Here is an 18,895-nt window from a genome sequence, read left to right on the forward strand (position 1 = left end):
TGCGTCCCCTCCACACACACACACACTCACCCGCGTGTCCTCCAGACACACATTCACAGTCATAGAACGCCTAAACACAGACACCTACTGACAGACGCACGACTGAACAGGACACACACACACACACACACACACACACTGACACACGAAGCCGCAAAGACATGAGACAGGCGCGCAAAAGAACCGCCTTTTGTTTGAACAAAGCTGTCACAGCTATTGGAGTCGCATGGATTATTTCTAAAAGTAAAATTAAATAAGTAAGAGTAAAGGAGTAAAACAAAAACCCATGTGATAATCAAAAATGGTTTATTTCAAAGAAGGGACGGGGAGATAACTCGAGAGTGGGGAGGGAGGGGGGGGTAGATTTCATCACGCATGTCTGTATTTGCTTTCAATGGAGAGGATGGGCAGTAATTGTATACAATCAAAGCAGACGGGGGATTGTGCTGTATTTTGTGTGTGTTAGTGTGTATGTTAGTGTGTGTGTGTGTGTGTGTGTGTGTTAGTGTGTGTGTAAGTGTTTTTTTGTGTGTGTGAGTGTAACTATGTGCAGATGTGTGTGTGTATGTGTGTGTGTGTTTGTGTGAGCGTGTGTGTGAGTGCGTACGTGCGTGTGTGTGTGTCAGTGTGTGTGTATGTGTGTGTGCTCGTCACAGTGTGCATGTACAGACAGAAGTGTGAGAAGGTATATCTTCACTGTCACTGGTAGCAGCTGTTTATATTGGTCATAAAAGCTAAAGTCGGCGACTCAGCAACGTTGGAGCTAATAGTGCTATATACACCAAAAGTACGAGTATATGTACGTAGGTGTGAAACGTGAATGATCAGCACAAAAACTTCTCAACAGCTGGAGTTGTTTTCACTGATGTTTTCAACTTTTATGACGTATGATGTTGACTTCGCCCCCCCCCCCCCCCCCCCCCCCCCCTTTTCCTTACCCACTCTTCCCATCACTCTTTCGGAATCTGCTGCATCTCTGCGGTTCACGCACAGGCAAATCAGTGAGACTGACTCCGGGGATTGGGACGGGGGTGAAAGTTTAGCGGCGGTCTTCTATGAGTCCTATTTGATATACAGTAGATTTATTGAGGCTTCGGTTACCCCTACCCCCATTCCCCACACCAAACCAGCTCCATGTCCCTATGGTTGCAAGGTACTCAACCCTGTGGTACTGAATCTTCACAATCCTGCATAGTTCAATGCCTCAAATAAGACTTTGAATCCGCAGAATTGATTAAATGACAAAGCTACAAGTCCAGACTGGATGAAAATTGTTACTCCAAGTAATATGAGCTGCCGACATGGGTCTGAGACTGGGCTATTGCAGGTTCTATCCGTGATGCATTCATATTGTCAGATATTGTTTATTCTTCTACTGATAGTGCCGGCGTGTCGCGTGTATGACCAGGCATGTGCGTTTGTGTGTTCCATCAGGTGCCTATGTATGTATTATGTGTGTGTCACGTGTGTGTGTGAGTGTGTGTGTGTGAGAGTATCTCAGGGTGTGCGTCTCACTCTCGAGTCTGTGGGAGCATAATCTTTTGAGCTAGGCACGACATGCGTGTTGCCGGGGAAAAGGCACCAACCAAAATGCGGTCGCCGCTGTTCATAACGCGCTCACCTGCTTCGTACCGTACTTACCCTACACAGAACGCCTCCCAATGGATAAGTATTACGTTTTCTCTTTGAAAAATCAGCATCGGGGGAGAAAAAAAAGCGCAGCAAGATCCTAATTATGCCTCCGATTAAGATCTATCAGAAACATGCTGCTAGCTAGGAATCGTTTTCATCCGCAAAAATGGCCATGCAAGTTTTAGCAATTTTCGGAAGTTTAAAGACACACTTCTTCTCGTGAAAGGTTTGGCTCTCCATCTCAGATCAGGCCAGGACGGGCCCAGTGGCGTGGTGGTAAGACGTCGGCCTCCTAATCGGGAGGTCGTGAGTTCGAATCCCGGTCGCTGCCGCCTGGTGGGTTGAGAGTGGAGATTTTTCCGATCTCCCAGGTCAACTTATGTGCAGACCTGCTTGTGACTTAACACCCTTCGTGTGTACACGCAAGCACAAGACCAAGTGCGCACGGAAAAGATCCTGTAATCCATGTCAGAGCCGTTCGGTGGGTTATGGAAACACGAAAATACCCACCATGCCTACTCAACGAAAGCGGAGTGAAGGTGACTATGCTCTCAGAGTATAGTGTGGGGAACCCAAATGGGAAAACGAGCTCACACGTAACCAGACAAAATTCTGGAACGCTGAAGAAGAAGAAGAAGATCAGGCCAGGCTTTTACAAGGGATAAGACCACCCCTTCACTTGGTCACATACCAACAATCAACATCCCGACTGCTTATTGCGGTGAGTTGAATGTTTGATGACTTAAATTAGTTGATCACCAAATTCCTACTGTGCAGGCTGTTGATTTTTGGTATGTGACCAAGTAAAGTTAAGGTTTACTTCATCTCGTGCCTTGCCACATGTTGAGATGGCTTGCCGAACTGTTTACACGGGAAGGAGTGTGCCTTTCATGCCACTATGTACACGTGTTGCAATGTCGCATATTGAAACAAGGCAAGCCTAAGGGGTTTTGCGACAAAAAAAATCACTGACAACATTCTTGTGTACGGTTTCTTCATCATCTTTGTTCATGAAATGAAACTCCCACGTTCATTCATGTTTTTGCACCAGTGGATTTTTACGTGTATGACCGTTTTTACCCCGCCATTCAGGCAGCCATACGCCGATTCCGGGGGAGCATGCTGGGTATTTTCGTGTTTCCGAGTATAACCCAACGAACTCGGACATGAATTACAGGATCTTTTACGTGCGCACTTGGTCGTGTGCTTGCGTGTACACACGAAGGGGGTTTAAGGCACTAGCAGGTCTGCACATAAGTTGACCTGGGAGATCGGAACAATTTCCACCCTTAACCCACCAGTCGGTCGCGGCCGGGATTTGAACTCACGACCTTCCCATTAGGAGGCCGATGTCTTACCCACTAGGCCACTGCGCCCGTGCATGTGTATGGTTTGAAGCTACGAAGAATCCCATAATGAATGGAAGCCAAAATCGCAGCAACTTCTTTTCGATGAATATTTTATATTTCTCTTAGGCCATAATTATGACGACATGTTTAGGATGAGGATTTCCTATCTCTCCAACTGATTGCATTTTAGGTTACACTGCCGGCAACCCCATCAAATGACTGAACCTTATCGAAATTCTGAGATAGGGAAAGGAAGAAAACAAGAAGAGCAAAATGTAATGCTTGATTGACTCCCCTTCGCAGACAATGGGGGTGGGTAAGGATATATCTGTTGTCATCCATTGTTTTTGTCATGACAGTAACCTAGAAATTTGACATAGGTCAATCAAACAAAGGATGAGCATGGAAGGCTAGCACCGGACGTGTGCACCCCCCCTCACACACAGACACAAAAAAGATAGAAAGAAAAAAAGAACACAACCTTTGAATACAAGTATTATTTAAAACTGGGAAGTGCCGAGTTTAAACAAAAAAAGCCACTTACAAGCACCGTTATGACGTTATCAGACTTTGGTGGTTATTGAATGTACGGAGGTCATCAAAGGATATACAGAAGAAAAAAATGCACATGTAAAGTTTCATAAATATTTGTCCCGTAGTTTTCTTGGTATCGTTCTACACACACAGGCATGGGAATTCCAAAATAGAAAAAAAAACTCTGAAAATAGGTCGAGGTCCAAGGGCCGCCGGCGGGGTAAAGGGGCAGAGCCCCGTTGGGGGGACCAGGGGGAGGAAAACGAATTTGAGCATTTTAGACCAATATCTTGATAGTTCTCGTGTAAGCAAATAATGGATAGAGAGACAATATATAATTTAATTTACCTTTTTTTTGCCGCGGACAATGTTTTTTTCTCTCGCTGAAACGTAATTTCCTTTTCGCGGAAATCCGCGATTTCGTGGACAATTCCCATGCACACACACACACGCGCGCGCACTCACTCATACACACACACACAAGGTCAAACACACACTGACGCGCTTGCAGGCACGCACGTAGGCTACACACAAACGCGCAGGCAGGCACGCACGTACACACACACATCTAAGCAGTATATAAACACATTTTTGAAATGTAACATGCCAGGGGACGGTTTCACAAAGTTTCAGTGTTGGCCAAGTGTAACTTAGATGCATATTTCAATACTCCCTTTTCCTTTTTGACATGTTTTATTTGCTACCTCCGCTCTCTTCTTCTTCCCTGCTTTCTTTAACCATCTCTCTCTCTCTTTTTTTGTGTGCACTCTTTCCCCCTTACTTTCAACCTCCGCCTTGTGCTATGCTTTTATCTGCTGCCTTGTTCCACATACTTTGAAGGAAGCATTATTAATGTGTGGAAACTGACGTTGATGTTTATTTCTTGTATGATGTATGTTAGGTTAAGTGTACATATATATATAATGTACGCTTTATGATTAAATGCCCCACAAGGATGTGCTTGGTAAACCAAGAAAAGAAAGAAAACAAGAGGCGAAGCCTTCAAGGCTCACGTAAGAAATCGACAAACAGTAACACAAACTCAATCACTCCGTCACACATACACACACACACAGAGTAAGCATAGGTGACACTGTGCAAGAAAGCGAGACACTAGATCTAGATCTGTCTGTCTGCATGTAGCCTACTTACAGGGACACGACTGCCAACTAGTCTCGGCCCGCTCAAAATAACAATGACCGAGACTTTCAGTAATTCCTTCGCGTGACGTCTAACCCTCTTACGTCATAATGTGACGTCTTCAAATGACGAAATGTTAAAGTTTCTACCACAGACATACACACGCACAAACAAACACACACACACACGCACAAACGCACAGACAGACAAAGTTACGATCGCATAGGCTTCACTTACGTGAGCCAAAAACACATCTAAGCAAAGATCCAAACACTGTATGGAAAATCGTACCGGATTTACAAACAATGGGTGTGTTTGTGTGTGTCAGTTCGTGTGTGATTAATTGACTCAGACAGAAACAGAAAGAATATCATCAGAGGATGGCAAAACTGACAGTACATGGTAGACGTTTTAGAAGCAAGCACGAAACTGAGCGGGTGTGACACTCAGTTGAGTGAAAGTGACTTAATATATTTATATACATATTTGGATCATCATTAATAATCATATTTCATATTCATCACAAAAACTTTTGAGGAGATTGTTTTTAAATATTTGCCTATATAAAATATATATATCATATATATATATATATATGACATCCTCCCTTTCGTCCCAAACATATCACATTTGTGATCTTTTGAAATTCAGGCCGACAGAATGACTAAATGTTTTGATCTCGCTTCACGCGACTTGTTTATCTTTGTGTTGCCGTTATAATTCTAAGCCTTTTCTCTTATAGGTGTGATCGGGTGGAGTGGAAGGGGGGAAATAGGCCAGGAAGCATAAATGAGATGCCAAGACAGAGGTTGCGATAACGTGACTTTTAATTAACGTACACCAGAAAGCAGTGTAGTTCCTTCCTCAATATACAGCCGCACACAACTCGTCGGAACTCGAATTACGATCCCGGTCGAAAGTCACTTCGCTTATATAAACCCAGCTCTAAAACGTTTGTTCAACTGAACACACACACAAAGTCTCTCTAAACAATCCTCGAATCACTCCTTCGCCAAAATACAGTTATAATGGCCCAAACTACACTACTTGCATTGATTATTACAGAAACACAAACATCGTTCAACTACAACTAAAACATCACAATCCAAGATACGCACACTGACACGTCTTCACACTTCGAAATCACACCGGGTACTCTTCTAGCCCACGCTATTATTCTGACTCACGCGCGCACCCGTTCAAACAATCAACCAATAAGAAACCAGCCTCCATACACACCTACAATTAGCTACAACACACAATAATCCTAGCGGGAGACACAACTTGGGTCAGGGGAAGATAATAGACAGGGAGTAAAAGAGAGGGACAACAGTACATGAAATCGCCACACGGCTACATAGGTAGTCAAAAGAGGAGTAAAAGTTTCTGAAGATACTGCTGTCATCGTGCGTTACAAAGTATCGACTCATTGACCCTTCTTCCAGTGTCCAAATCTGGATAACAAAGCTTGTGATTCCCACAACCTTGGACCTATGTGAACTACGGATATATACCAATGTCCCACTTCCACAATGAACGTTGCAAAAGTGAGAGAAACAAATCCCAGGAAGAGGCTGGAGAGAGAGAGAGAGGGGGGGGGGGGGGGGCGAGAGAGAGAGAGAGAGAGAGGAGAGAGAGAGAGAGAGAGAGAGGGAGGAGAGAGAGAGAGAGAGAGAGAGGGGGAAAGAGATAGAGAGAGGGGGGAGAGAGAGAGAGAGAGAGAGAGAGATCGAGAGAGAGAGAGAGAGAGATCATAGGCCATGTGGAATTTTCTTTTCAACTTTCACGTTTTGTTAGAACTAGCACGGTAATAATGTATACGCCACACACAACACTCAGCTGGCCTTGGCTGTACACAACACAACGGCAGCTGGCACAAGAGTACATATGGGTCGTTTTAACACACTTGTCTGTGTATCGACACAAGTGCTTTCACTCAGTCACAGCACAGTCAGCTTCATAGCGAGTACCAGATAAGGGGAGGACACCAACAAGTCCGACCAGGAAAAGAAAGGGCGTTGAAAGTAAAAGCCACAGACACAGTCATGACCATGGACAGGTGGGGAAGGGGAGGGGGAGGGAGCTCTCCTCCTACTTTTTTCTTCCGATTACAAGACTGGAGAAGACTCGACAGCCCCTCCCCTCCCGTGTCATGTGCCTGTGGTGGATAGACTAATTCAGGGTTGAAGCAAGTGACCGATACTATAAACAGACTGCAGCGCTTTGATACAGAAATAAATGGCTGGCTAGTGTACTGTCAAAATCTCTTCACGAGTGACATAGACAAAAATCAGCGGTTCATGTCAATGACGTGCCCGCAAGAACGACAACTGCAATTCAGTATCAGAAGAAAAAAAATCAATCAACAGTGTCATGACAACGACTACATAGTTACAATAAAATAATCTCCGCCGTAAACCATAAATGGAAAGGAAAACGACTTCGACCCTTTGCAGCCCTGAAATAAATACATGACAGTAGTTGCTTCAAGTGAATTGTAATGAGGTGATTGACACAGTCGAAAGTGGCCGTATGCAAATGCAAGATTGCAGTTGCCTCCCTTCGTGTGTACAATTTGTGTCGATTTTGTGTACCTTTCACTGTAGCTGGTGGTAACAAAGACAGTGACCGTACCTGGTTGTTTACCATAACTGGTTCTATAAATAACAGTGACATAAATTCCTCAAATGTCTTAACAAAATGAGCCCCTCTCCTGTTCCCGGTAAGAACAAAAAGAATCAAACGATTAAACCACATATTGACAAAACAAGAGTGACACAAAATGTGCAACGTGTGTGTTCTTCTCGATTAGTCTCATGCAACTTCCCTGTTTTTGTTGAGCGATTTGGCTTTCTTTCGTGTGCATGCCTGTTCAAATGTTTTCCCCCGGAATTGGGGTGTCATGAATAATGTTCTTATTAATTTCAGTTTGTCTATCATCACTTATTCCTTTCATTTCAAAGAATGTTTTTATTCAATCCAGAGACTTCAAAGCTCTTTCACTCACTCTAAAATGGCTTTACAATAAACCATTACTCATTCACGGTATGAACACATTTAACATACATACAGGAAAAGGAGCCCCCCTCCCCTTTTATTTTGTACACCATTTTCCACACATTCATTTTGTTCTGTCTATATAGATTGTGCAGCCTACTTGCAAGCTATGCATCCGACAGTCTGATGAGGAAATGCTGATAACCCCACTGAACAACGGTTATCCAACCATTATACTGCATTCATTTCATGTACTGAACAACGGTTATCCAACCATTATACTGCATTCATTTCATGTACTGAACAACGGTTATCCAACCATTATACTGCATTCATTTCATGTACTGAACAACGGTTATCCAACCATTATACTGCATTCATTTCATGTACGTATACATGTACTGCCATCTGAGCAATGATCAAAACAGACCGGCAGACTATTCCTGTACACAAGCACTACCACTGAAGAGCAGCATGAGTAAACAGATTTTGTTTTACTGAATCAAACCCTTGCTTTTGTTGTGGAAACTACTAACTAGCACTTCAAATCAATTATCTTCAGCCACTTTACATCCCTGCAATGGGCGACACTGAACTCTTCTTATTTGTAAAGAATCATGCTCTCGTTGGCTGTCATATGACTGCATTTCAGCATTTTCGCTTCTTGAACAGCTGGTATTGTACCAAGATAATTGGTCCATTTTCCCTGAGCAACTAAATTGTCATCTTGTGTTTCGCCCAATACGGTAAACCATCTCTCTCCTTGACTAATTAAAACTGTTGACTTCAGTCCTGAAAAACATACTGTCACCGAGATTGATTCAGTATTGCCAGAAGCCTATCATAATAGAAGCAGCTAAGTACTATTACCAGCATTTTCTTCTTTACAGTATTTGGTGTTTAACATCGTTTTCAACCGTTCAAGGTTATATCGCGACGGAGGGAAGGGGGGTGATGGGATAGAGCCACTTGTCAATTGTTTCTTGTTCACAAAAGCACTAATCAAAAATTTGCTCCAGGGGCTTGCAACGTAGTACAATATATATTAACTTACTGTTGTCAACAGTGATGTTTGAAATCATTTGTGAGAGTCTATGTACTGTACATGTTTCAGTAAACAAGGTCAAGGAGAGGCCTGTATAAAAAAAACTGCCAGTAAACTCAATCAATCAATCAATATGAGGCTTATATCGCGCGTATTCCGTGGGTACAGTTCTAAGCGCAGGGTTTTTTTTATGCAATTTATATCGCGCACATATATTCAAGGCGCAGGGATTTATTTATGCCGTGTGAGATGGAATTTTTTTACACAATACATCACGCATTCACATCGGCCAGCAGATCGCAGCCATTTCGGCGCATATCCTACTTTTCACGGCCTATTATTCCAAGTCACACGGGTATTTTGGTGGAGATTTTTTATCTATGCCTATACAATTTTGCCAGGAAAGACCCTTTTGTCAATCGTGGGATCTTTAACGTGCACACCCCAATGTAGTGTACACGAAGGGACCTCGGTTTTTCGTCTCATCCGAAAGACTAGCACTTCAACCCACCACCTAGGTTAGGAAAGGGGAGAGAAAATTGCTAACGCCCTGACCCAGGGTCAAACTCGCAACCTCTCGCTTCCGAGCGCAAGTGCGTTACCACTCGGCCACCCAGTCCTCTAAACTAAAGGTCACATAAAGTTACGCAACCAAATGCCAAATGTTTTGATAACGGACTGAGCAAAAGACAACTGAATGTGCTAGGTTAGCACAGTCAAATGAAATGTATTGCTCCGTTGCCATTTGGCCTAAAAAAAAAATAGGTGTGGTTACGGTAACCCGACCTGCCCTATTTTTAGGGGCCGACCCTATAACTTTTTATTACATTTGTCAAAAACACCACAAAAAAACAAAAAAAACGTGTACAGAAAACGCAATGAAAGCGACAGCGCTCGAGTCGCACACTTATTTCCCTGTCAAGTAGGTTTAATTTGTACACATTAGAAAAAAAAGTTAAAAAAAAAAAAGGGATTGCCTACCTTCCTACCCTATTTTGGGGGGCTATGTTACCCTAACCACACCTATTTTTTTTTTGGCCTTAGTATTACTGATTAAACATTTTCCACAATTAATATGAACCATGTTTTTTTCTCTTCAAATTCATGTAACCCTAGGGGGTTTCTGAAATAAATTTTGCCTTGCCTTGCCTTATTCTAAATCTTAAGAATTTTATTCTTAATCTTATCTTTAAAATATACTCAGAAAACAAAGAAACAAAAACTCTCCTCATGGACTGGTAATCACACATATTACTTTTAGTGCCACACCTCAGCAGAGCCTCCCCCCCCCCCCCACCCCCCATCATGCTAGTCTTTGATAATACAGTCTGTTTTACTTGTACTTTTAGCCTTTCCTGTCTCTAAATCTAATTCACTTATTCAGCTCGATATCAGTACTGAAGCCCTGAGAACAGTTATGGACCATTCCAAAATGAGAGGGGTTCACTAGTCCGAAGGTTCACTAGTCCGAGGGTCCACTAGTCCGAGGGTTCACTAGTCCGAGGGCTAGTCCGAGGGTTCACTGTCTATAAACGCTTGAACAAAGGATATTCAATTTGATTTGTTTTTATTTTGTGTGTGTATGTGTGCGTGGATGTGCGTGCGTGTGTTTTTCACTGCTGTGGGAACCAAATCGAAGAATATTCTCATAAAAAGACTGAGTTGTTTTCATTCAAAAAGATAATGTGGTGTTTTATATTTTGAATGAAGAAATCTCAGACTATTTCCCCCAAGAAACTTAGTTATTTATATTTTGACTGAAGAAAGGATATCAAATTTATCAGGATAGTGGATACCGCCCCTACTGGACAATTACGTGATCGAACTGCCTACAGTTTTTAGTCATATTATATAGCACCTCGGGTTTCCTTTTGGCCGTGAGGGTCAATTAGTTATCCCACCGACCTGAATTATGGAGAGGATCGAGCCTGGGTTGTACTACAGCCTCACACATAATTTCATTGAAATCGGTTCTCAAACATCGGATATATCTATTTGCGGACACACACACACACACACCCACACACACACAGACACAGTGAAACCTATATACCGCCTTTTAAGGGGCGGTATAATAACTGGAAAATCAAGCGTCTATAGTAAACCCTTGGACTAGTGAACCCTCGGACTAGTGGGACGTTCCCTTCCAAAATATGTAATGGCTGAACCCAGTGCTTCAGATTCTGCAGCAGTCTTTAGAAAAATGTGTGTGATGTCTGGAAGATTGTGACAAATATATGCAAGAAACTTGCGTAAACGTGATCGGTGCAAATAGCCTTAATTTCTGTACCGAACAACCTATGCTCCCATCAACCTGTCCGAAAACTCATCCCCATACCTCCTCGTGCTCCCCCCCCCCCCCTCTCCCCCCACCACATGACCTAATATTATCTACGTTGTTGCTTTACATGCATATTTACAAGGACTGATCTAATTTGAATGAGGTTGCCTACTTTCTTCTAGTTCTACACCTGTGTGCACTGTTGATGCTTCAGTCGTAATGAAGGATAGAAAAGAACAGTAATGAAACTGCACTTTGTTACTGTTTCCTGGTTGTGAAGATATAGATGTATTTATTAAAACTGTTTGTCTACGAACATAATGCTTGGTGTGAAACCAGCAAGCCAAACTACTATACATGGATGTCTGGGTGGCCGAGTGGTGTCTTGCGCTGGGAAGCGAGAGGTTGCGAGTTCGACCCTGGGTCAGGGCGTTAGCAATTTTCTCCCCCCTTTCCTAACCTAGGTGGTGGGTTGAAGTGCTAGTCTTTCGGATGAGACGAAAAACCGAGGTCCCTTCGTGTACACTACATTGGGGTGTGCACGTTAAAGATCCCACGATTGACAAAAGGGTCTTTCCTGGCAAAATTGTATAGGCATAGATAAAAATGTCCACCAAAATACCTGTGTGACTTGGAATAATAGGCCGTGAAAAGTAGGATATGCGCCGAAATGGCTGCGATCTGCTGGCCGATGTGAATGCGTGATGTATTGTGTAAAAAAATTCCATCTCACACGGCATAAATAAATCCCTGCGCCTTGAATATGTGCGCGATATAAATTGCATAAAATAAAAAAAAATAGAAAAATAAAATAAAAATCCCTGCGCTTAGAACTGTACCCACGGAATACGCGCGATATAAGCCTAAAATTGATTGATTGATTGACATCATTGTACAAGTTGTTTGTCTCTACTCATTCATAGTTCAGCCCACTGGACAGTGTGCCAAAGGACCTGTGGTTCATCTCCTGTGTCAACAAGCCTCTTAGCTACTGACTTCAATTTGCCGAATTAGACTGAACATTACACTTCTGATGAATGTCTTAATACTGATCAATCTACTGCACTGGACTTTCAATATTTTTTCTGAGTAAGAAGGTTTTTGTATTTGAAATTGAATGTAACAACTTCAACGAGTTATTAATTAAACTGCACTGCGATATAGATAAGAAAACTTCTTCCCCTTTTCACAATCTGTGTTAAGTTCAAAGCCAAGTACTGTATGAGTAAAATACAGTGCAAGGGAGACAATTTACCAATGAGCAAGAATCCATCATAATACTGTATAGGATTGCTTGATTTTTTCCCGGTCAGTCAACATAATTATACTAAATCGTTAGTTGCATGGTATCAGGCAAGATTAGGGCTACAAATACTACCAGTCTATGAGGGTATGTGAAATGTGTGAGGGTTAACTACATAAGTCGAGAAAAGACAGAAATACACACACTCCGAGGGTCATGGCAACATTTACATTGATCAAAGATGGCTCAAGGTCACAATACAAACGAACGGTCGCAACCGTATGCTTCAAAAATCAAATACTCTTAACACTCTAGCTCTAATGTCTCAAGGCTTTGAAAAATCGCGTTACGTGATGGTGGAAATGTACAAAGGTAGCTCATTCTGCTTGGAAGGGGGTAACGAATGTTTTCTATTCAGGTTGGGCATGTTAGTACAGAAAAGTACTGGTACGTCCTACATCGAAGTTAGAACTTCACCACAAACCTTCGGTAAACACCATCAGCATGACAGCCTGTAACATTACTACTTTGCAAACAAACTCTTTTTGCTTATAATGGACGTGCCCGCTTTAATTAAAGGTTATTCGCTTGTGAGTGTTCTGCTGCGTTTTGTTGTTGGTGTATGCTTCGTAAATTACAAATGGCGGACATGAGAGTCACCAACGTGGCACCGTCGAATGATAACCTTGTGGAGGATTCACACTTCACTCTGTTGTTCTCTGTTAGTTCTTTTTTTTTTAATAAAACTTCACCCAGAGACGCAGCCATGAAGTAAAATCCAAGGGTTATCCACAGTACCACGATTTTTGTAAACTTGTTCCACACAGTAATGATATGGCCACTGACGTACAATCCAGTCTCCATGCTTATCTCCCCTTCACCGTGTTCCTACGCCTACTTGTGTCAAATCTTTTTCTGATCATGCAATATCAGTGCACTCAATGTTCTTTCAACGTTGTTAATTTGATAAACAACAACAAGTTCTACTGAGAAGTGCTAAGCATGACTTGTTTCAATCACGATTTTGCCGTACTACAGTGGCATAGACTTGCTGAAAGGACTACTTTTCCATCGCGGACGAATCAGGCAAAACACACGATAGAAAGAAACTGCCGAGCAGACGCAAGATTCGTTAGTTGGCCCAGAGCAGCTGACGAACGTACAACGTATCGTAATATGGTATCGATGCTGTTCAATCTCTCTCTGGCCTGTTACAACTACGACGACTATTTGACCCACTTTGACACAAGACTTTATGACAGCGGTTTATTCAATGGCTGAAGATCAACCTTTGGGTGAGGTAATCCTCAATTCTCAAGAGGAACCGGACAAATCGAAAGGAGGTGGGGAAGATCTGGACCGATCCAAAGAAGGCGACTCGGATGAATTGAGCGGCAGTTTTTCTGATGGGGAGGGAGACAACGGGCAGCGCAACGGCAGCGACGATGACAATAAGCACCGAAAGCGTCGACGACAGCGACGAGTAAAGGGAGGCAAGCGCCACCATCGAAAGTATCGCCCGTACAACACCCTGAGTTACGTCGAACGGCAGGTGTTGGATGAGAAGGAAGCGCAGCGCGCGTCTTCGAAGCGCGATGACCTGTTCGCATCGGGGCACCCCCTGGCACCGTTCAACACCACTCAGTTCCTGATCGAGGATCATATCAAGAGCCAGGTGTCCCCTGACCTCAGCAATAATCCGTCACCTGTCCCGCCTTCGCCTGTCCGACAAAATGGGACGGACGTCGCAGACGAGATCGTGGACCTGCCGGACGAGAAGGAACCGGACGATAAAGGTGATGCAGTTGTGGCAGTGGAAGAGTCGCAAGACTCGCCCGCCCCCGCGGACGGAGTGTATGACAGAGAGTTCGTCGCTACCTATGAGAACGTTAATCAAGATCGGCTGTATACTATGAGCAGAGATGATTTAATTCGTATGGCGGCAACGTTAGAAATGAAGTGCGAGACAATGGAGCGAGCGTTGAGGCAGCAGCGGGTGTCGGGGGAAGAAGAGAGGGAGGTGAATGATGACAGCGACGAGAGGGAGGGTTCCGATGTCAATTCTCTGGGCAGCAGTAATGAGGAATTCGGCGATGTGGACATGAGTAGCGGTACTAAAGTCGTTGTCGATGAGTGCTAGGACAGGTTAAGCTGATGGGAAAAGTGACTCGTTTACCTGCAGCAATCGGAACCAGTCTTCAAACTCTTAGTTCCGCCAAGATCTCCATTGACTCTTTCCAGAAGGTAAGCACGCACGTTTTGAGTTGGACAGACTTGGATACGAAAAAGAAACACTTACACAGAAAAGAAACTTTCATGCAGTGTGTTACTGGAGCTACCAGTTCTGCACAGTGATGCTTTTCTCTGACTTTCGTGCGTAAAAGACGTTTATATGGATTTAGTTTATAGCAGACAACGAGTCTGTCCGCACCGCGGCAAGGCAGCATGCGTGGTGGTGTGTGTGTTTACAAACTATAGTGTCGGGACGGGCGAGTCCATTTCAGCGGAGGGGCGTCAACTTGACTGGCACGCACTCAACTTCCAAAGTGGTGGTGCAGTTGACCGACTTTTTCCTGTGGAGGGGGGGGGGGGGGGGGGGTACTGCTGGATTAAACACATTGCTTGCGTAAACCAGCATTTGTCATGTCATCACACTTTATGTACACACTTATTTTGCAAAGGTTATGTGTGAACTCTTTTTGAAGTAATTGTCAAGTTGTTGCAAGGATTGATGATGAATGCGTGTAGAACCTGATTGTCCGAACAATTTTTTATTGTACATTTTTTTTCTGCAGCAGTTCTTCACAGCTGTTTTTTTCTCCGGATGTTTTGGGGCCAGGGATTGTGTGGTGTTTTACTGTTTGTTTCATTGATTTGTATGGAAGGCCGGAAGAGAATGTTGATACTGGTAGCTCTGTGAGTGTGATGTAAAGTGAAACTGCAAGATCACAAGCAGGGATGGCCAAACTGAATGTCAAAAATTTAAATTGCACAGCCAGGCGAGTAACTCTTTGTGTTCTTGAAAGTGTTCGACAAAATAAAACCCACCAACATCAAACTAGTCCAACCACTATCCTTCCAATGACCAGTGTTCTATTAATGATCAATTTTGTCTTTTTCTTGTACTTTAAAATGTCCACCTTCCTTTGGGCATCAGTCTTCAGGTTATTCTTTGGAATCGGTAGCGAAAGTAGAAATAACCTGGCTGCAATGCGAATATAACGTCGGAAGTGTGTCTGAGATAGGAGCCTCGTAGGAGCCTCGTTCTCAATACATTAGGGAATGGCAGCATTACTTTTTGCAGAGGTTTTGAAGTACCTACGTCTGCAGTGTTCACATGGCTTTGAAATCAATAGTACAACTGATAGTTGTTTTGCATTTGACCGGAGTTTTACTGGCCAACCGGGTGAGCTGCCAGTGCCAGACGGTTTCTACTAGCCCAGCTGGCGTTTGGGCGGACGATTTGGTCATCCCTGACATGATATATGCTTATAACAGATTTGTGCAGACCAGTATGATTGACTTTATTAACATTCTATTGATGTGAGTTTATGATTCTTTGTTTGCTAGTGTATCACTATCAGTATGTTTGGTTGAGGCTTTTTTTTCCTCATGTAAGCTTGGATGGGGTCTGAATGCAAGCACTGATGAGAAGTAAAGTCTGACTTTATTATTGTTTATGTTTGGAAGATGTGGTGTCTACTTTTGCTTGCTTTTTGTGGCAGTGGTGTTGAAGCAGATTTGCTGTATTTGTCAAACTGAATGTTGCCCGTCTTCAGTGTAACAGAAGCTTAGTACACCTACAAGTTTACTGAGATGACTGTCAATGTCATTTGGTGAAACTGGAGTGTAACTGTGCATGGCTGAATTCATTATATTAATGCCTTTCTGATGTGTGTGAGTACGAGAGAGGTTTCCCACTCTTCACTGTGCAACAAACTTCCATCCTATATTTTTTGTTGCAAATGCAGAATGATGATGCATGATATGAGACCAAGGAAAGAATTTGTTTAGAAGAAGACATATAATGTTTGAGATATATATATATGGGTGAACTCAGCTATCATGAACATGATGAAGGCTGCTTGGATTGTAATTCTGTATCTGATTGGTGTGTCAACTTGATTTGTTTCTGCCGTTTGATTGTCGCCGTGTGTTTGAGGCTACCAAAAAGTTGCCACTGTATGTCAACATTTTTTTCATTCTTGCAACTTAACTTGAACTGAAACAAAACTTCCTTTTCCTTACAAAAAAAAGACATGTCCTTGCAAAACTTGATCCATAAAATTCACGGACCCTTTGTGCATACACAAGTGGATTTTTGTTAGTCCAGGCCCTTTCAAGCCCCAAGGTCTATCATGTGACAGTTTGTGATTTAAATATATATATATATAATATATGAGAAATGTTGGCATTCTTTGGGTGATTTCTTTTTACGTTTACAAGTTCTAATTGATGACTGTTCTTTGAATTTCTAGTTTTTTTGTGTTAAAATGTTGAAAAGGGAAAGAACTCTAGGCGTGATATATATGTGCATTGGATGTGTGCAAAATTGTTTTTCACAATTACTTCATTCTCATTACCACTTTAGGGCATTTAAAAAGTGTAATAATCATTGGCCATTTTATAAATTGAGCATTCTCATTGATGTTGTCCTTAATCGTGTTTAAAAATTATGAAAAAAAGAAAAACTTAAACAAAAAATGTCAAATTGCAAGTTAATATGTTTTCATATTAACTTGATATTTTATATTCTAGCAAGTATTTGTGAAACATTTTGCCAAAGTCTTTCCTTTTTCAATGAACCTGATAAGCGAGTTTTTTCTCGTTAATTCAGGCACTAGTTGTTATTATTGAATTACAAGTTTTGTGTTACCTTGAAATAAAATGTTTCACTTTTGAACTCAAATAACCTTCTTCATATGGTTGTTTATGTGTGGATGTGTGTTTAGCTCTAATGTATATATCGTTTCTCTACTGTGCTGCAAATGCATGTAGCAATGCTTGTTTGTCATTGGTGAATGGATCCAATGTGTGTGTCCTGCAAAGCTTTTTTTTTTTCTCTTTGAGCATTATTCCACATGAATAAAGAAAAAAGTTTGAAACTTGAAATAAAAGGTCTGACATTTGGTAGAAAATTATCGCATGCACAAGTCTTCCAAATATCATGTTGCTAAGTATCAAGGACTGGTGAATTATTTCATGCACAAATTTAGAAAGAAAATCTTTATCAACAATACAAGATTATTCTGATTCATGAAAGTAAGAAGCACAAGTATTAATGCATTGACAGATTGCAATAAATGTCAGAGGAGAAGGAAAATTGGTGAATTGAAAAAAAAGTCAATGCTGAAGAATATTTGAAAGTATGATAGCTGTAGGATTTTTAATTTGCATGGTCTCTTTGAACAAGCAGCAATCATCACCCCCAAAAATGTGCACTTCACAAATAATAATTCCCATTAGGAATGAAATTATTGCAAGAAAGACTTATCAAAACAAAACATAAAACGCTGAAACTTAAAAGTTAGTTCTGTTTACAATACAGGCCCCCAAGAACAACAGTCCTTTGTTTTGTTCTGGTATGATTGATGCAGAGATTAAACATTTTAGGATGAATTTCCCAGTAAAATTGATTTTCCATGTCAAACAATCAACAGGGGAAAACAAACATACGGTAAGTACTGCTTTGAGTCAGTGTAAGACAATTCCATTTGTTCTAAAACCTCTGAAGCTTCCTGATCTCTGCCGAAGTTCTAAAATCATAACGTATAGTCTGAAGAAAGCAGGCGCCAGTGTTCTGTTGTTGATCACTGCACCCGTTCTTCTGTCACAGACAGATCGGGTTGGCGCCAAAAAAAAAGCAGCTGCAGACGGGGCAGTTACGAGGGGGGGGGGGGGTGTTCAAGTCCAGAAAAATACCAGAGTGGAATGCACTAGACGAGCAGGTGGTCCAGGCAAAATCTGTTGCTGCTTTCTCAACAGCAATAAGCAGAGGTGCCACAAGCGGCCCTCTGCTCTAAAATCTAGAGAATCACTTTTAAGCCAGCTTTTAAACATTTTAAATTAGGGAAGCTAAAATAAGAGGACTGGGGTCGGCGTGTATGTTGGGTGCTTTACGTCCCTCGTTACCCCCCAGCTCCTCAAACAATGATAGGAAATTGTATAGGTTATGGGGTGTCCTAAACTAGGGGTTACTTGAAGTAACATGTTAGATGTTTTTATGAGGACACACAGAAATTGATAGGTCCTTAGTTTGTTTTTAACGTATAGGCGGTGCGCTCTCACCCCCGTCGCGCAAATAATCTAAAAAGGTTCCAAGCGGCGTAAAATTCCTGATTCCTGATTCCTGAATACACACGCGTTCGAAGTTCACGCTTATATTATACCCAGACACTGATACTCTCTCTCTCTCTCTCTCTCTCTCTCTCTCTCTCTCTCTCTCTCTCTCTCAACACTGACACTACAAAAGACACCCAGACTTATCACACCGCATGTCCTTGATAATGAGCCAATGTCAAGGTCCGTCCTTCCTGCAGCTCTAGCCGTCGCCCCTCCCACCACCATCACAATCATCCAACGGTTCACTCGCTCAGTGCCACACACTATACAGACCATCGCTTCTCGCTTTTAGTTTGGCTTGCGGCGGCTACACTCATCGAATACGATATGAA

General features: G+C 42.3%; 1 protein-coding gene across 1 annotated transcript; it reads left to right on the forward strand.

The window, feature by feature from the left end:
- Positions 1 to 13,318: 13,318 nt before the first annotated feature.
- On the forward strand, positions 13,319 to 17,133 carry LOC138947640 (protein HEXIM1-like). Its single transcript, XM_070319150.1, has one exon. The coding sequence runs from the start codon at positions 13,477 to 13,479 to the stop codon at positions 14,359 to 14,361; it is 885 nt and encodes a 294-aa protein (XP_070175251.1). The 5' UTR covers positions 13,319 to 13,476; the 3' UTR covers positions 14,362 to 17,133.
- Positions 17,134 to 18,895: the final 1,762 nt, after the last annotated feature.

This window comes from Littorina saxatilis, linkage group LG14, assembly GCF_037325665.1.
Source record: "Littorina saxatilis isolate snail1 linkage group LG14, US_GU_Lsax_2.0, whole genome shotgun sequence".
In the NCBI taxonomy this organism is placed as follows: domain Eukaryota; kingdom Metazoa; phylum Mollusca; class Gastropoda; order Littorinimorpha; family Littorinidae; genus Littorina; species Littorina saxatilis.

Coding starts and splice junctions, on each gene's coding strand:
- LOC138947640 (XM_070319150.1), top strand. CDS start 13,477: ATGACAGCGGTTTATTCAATGGCTGAAGATCAACCTTTGGGTGAGGTA.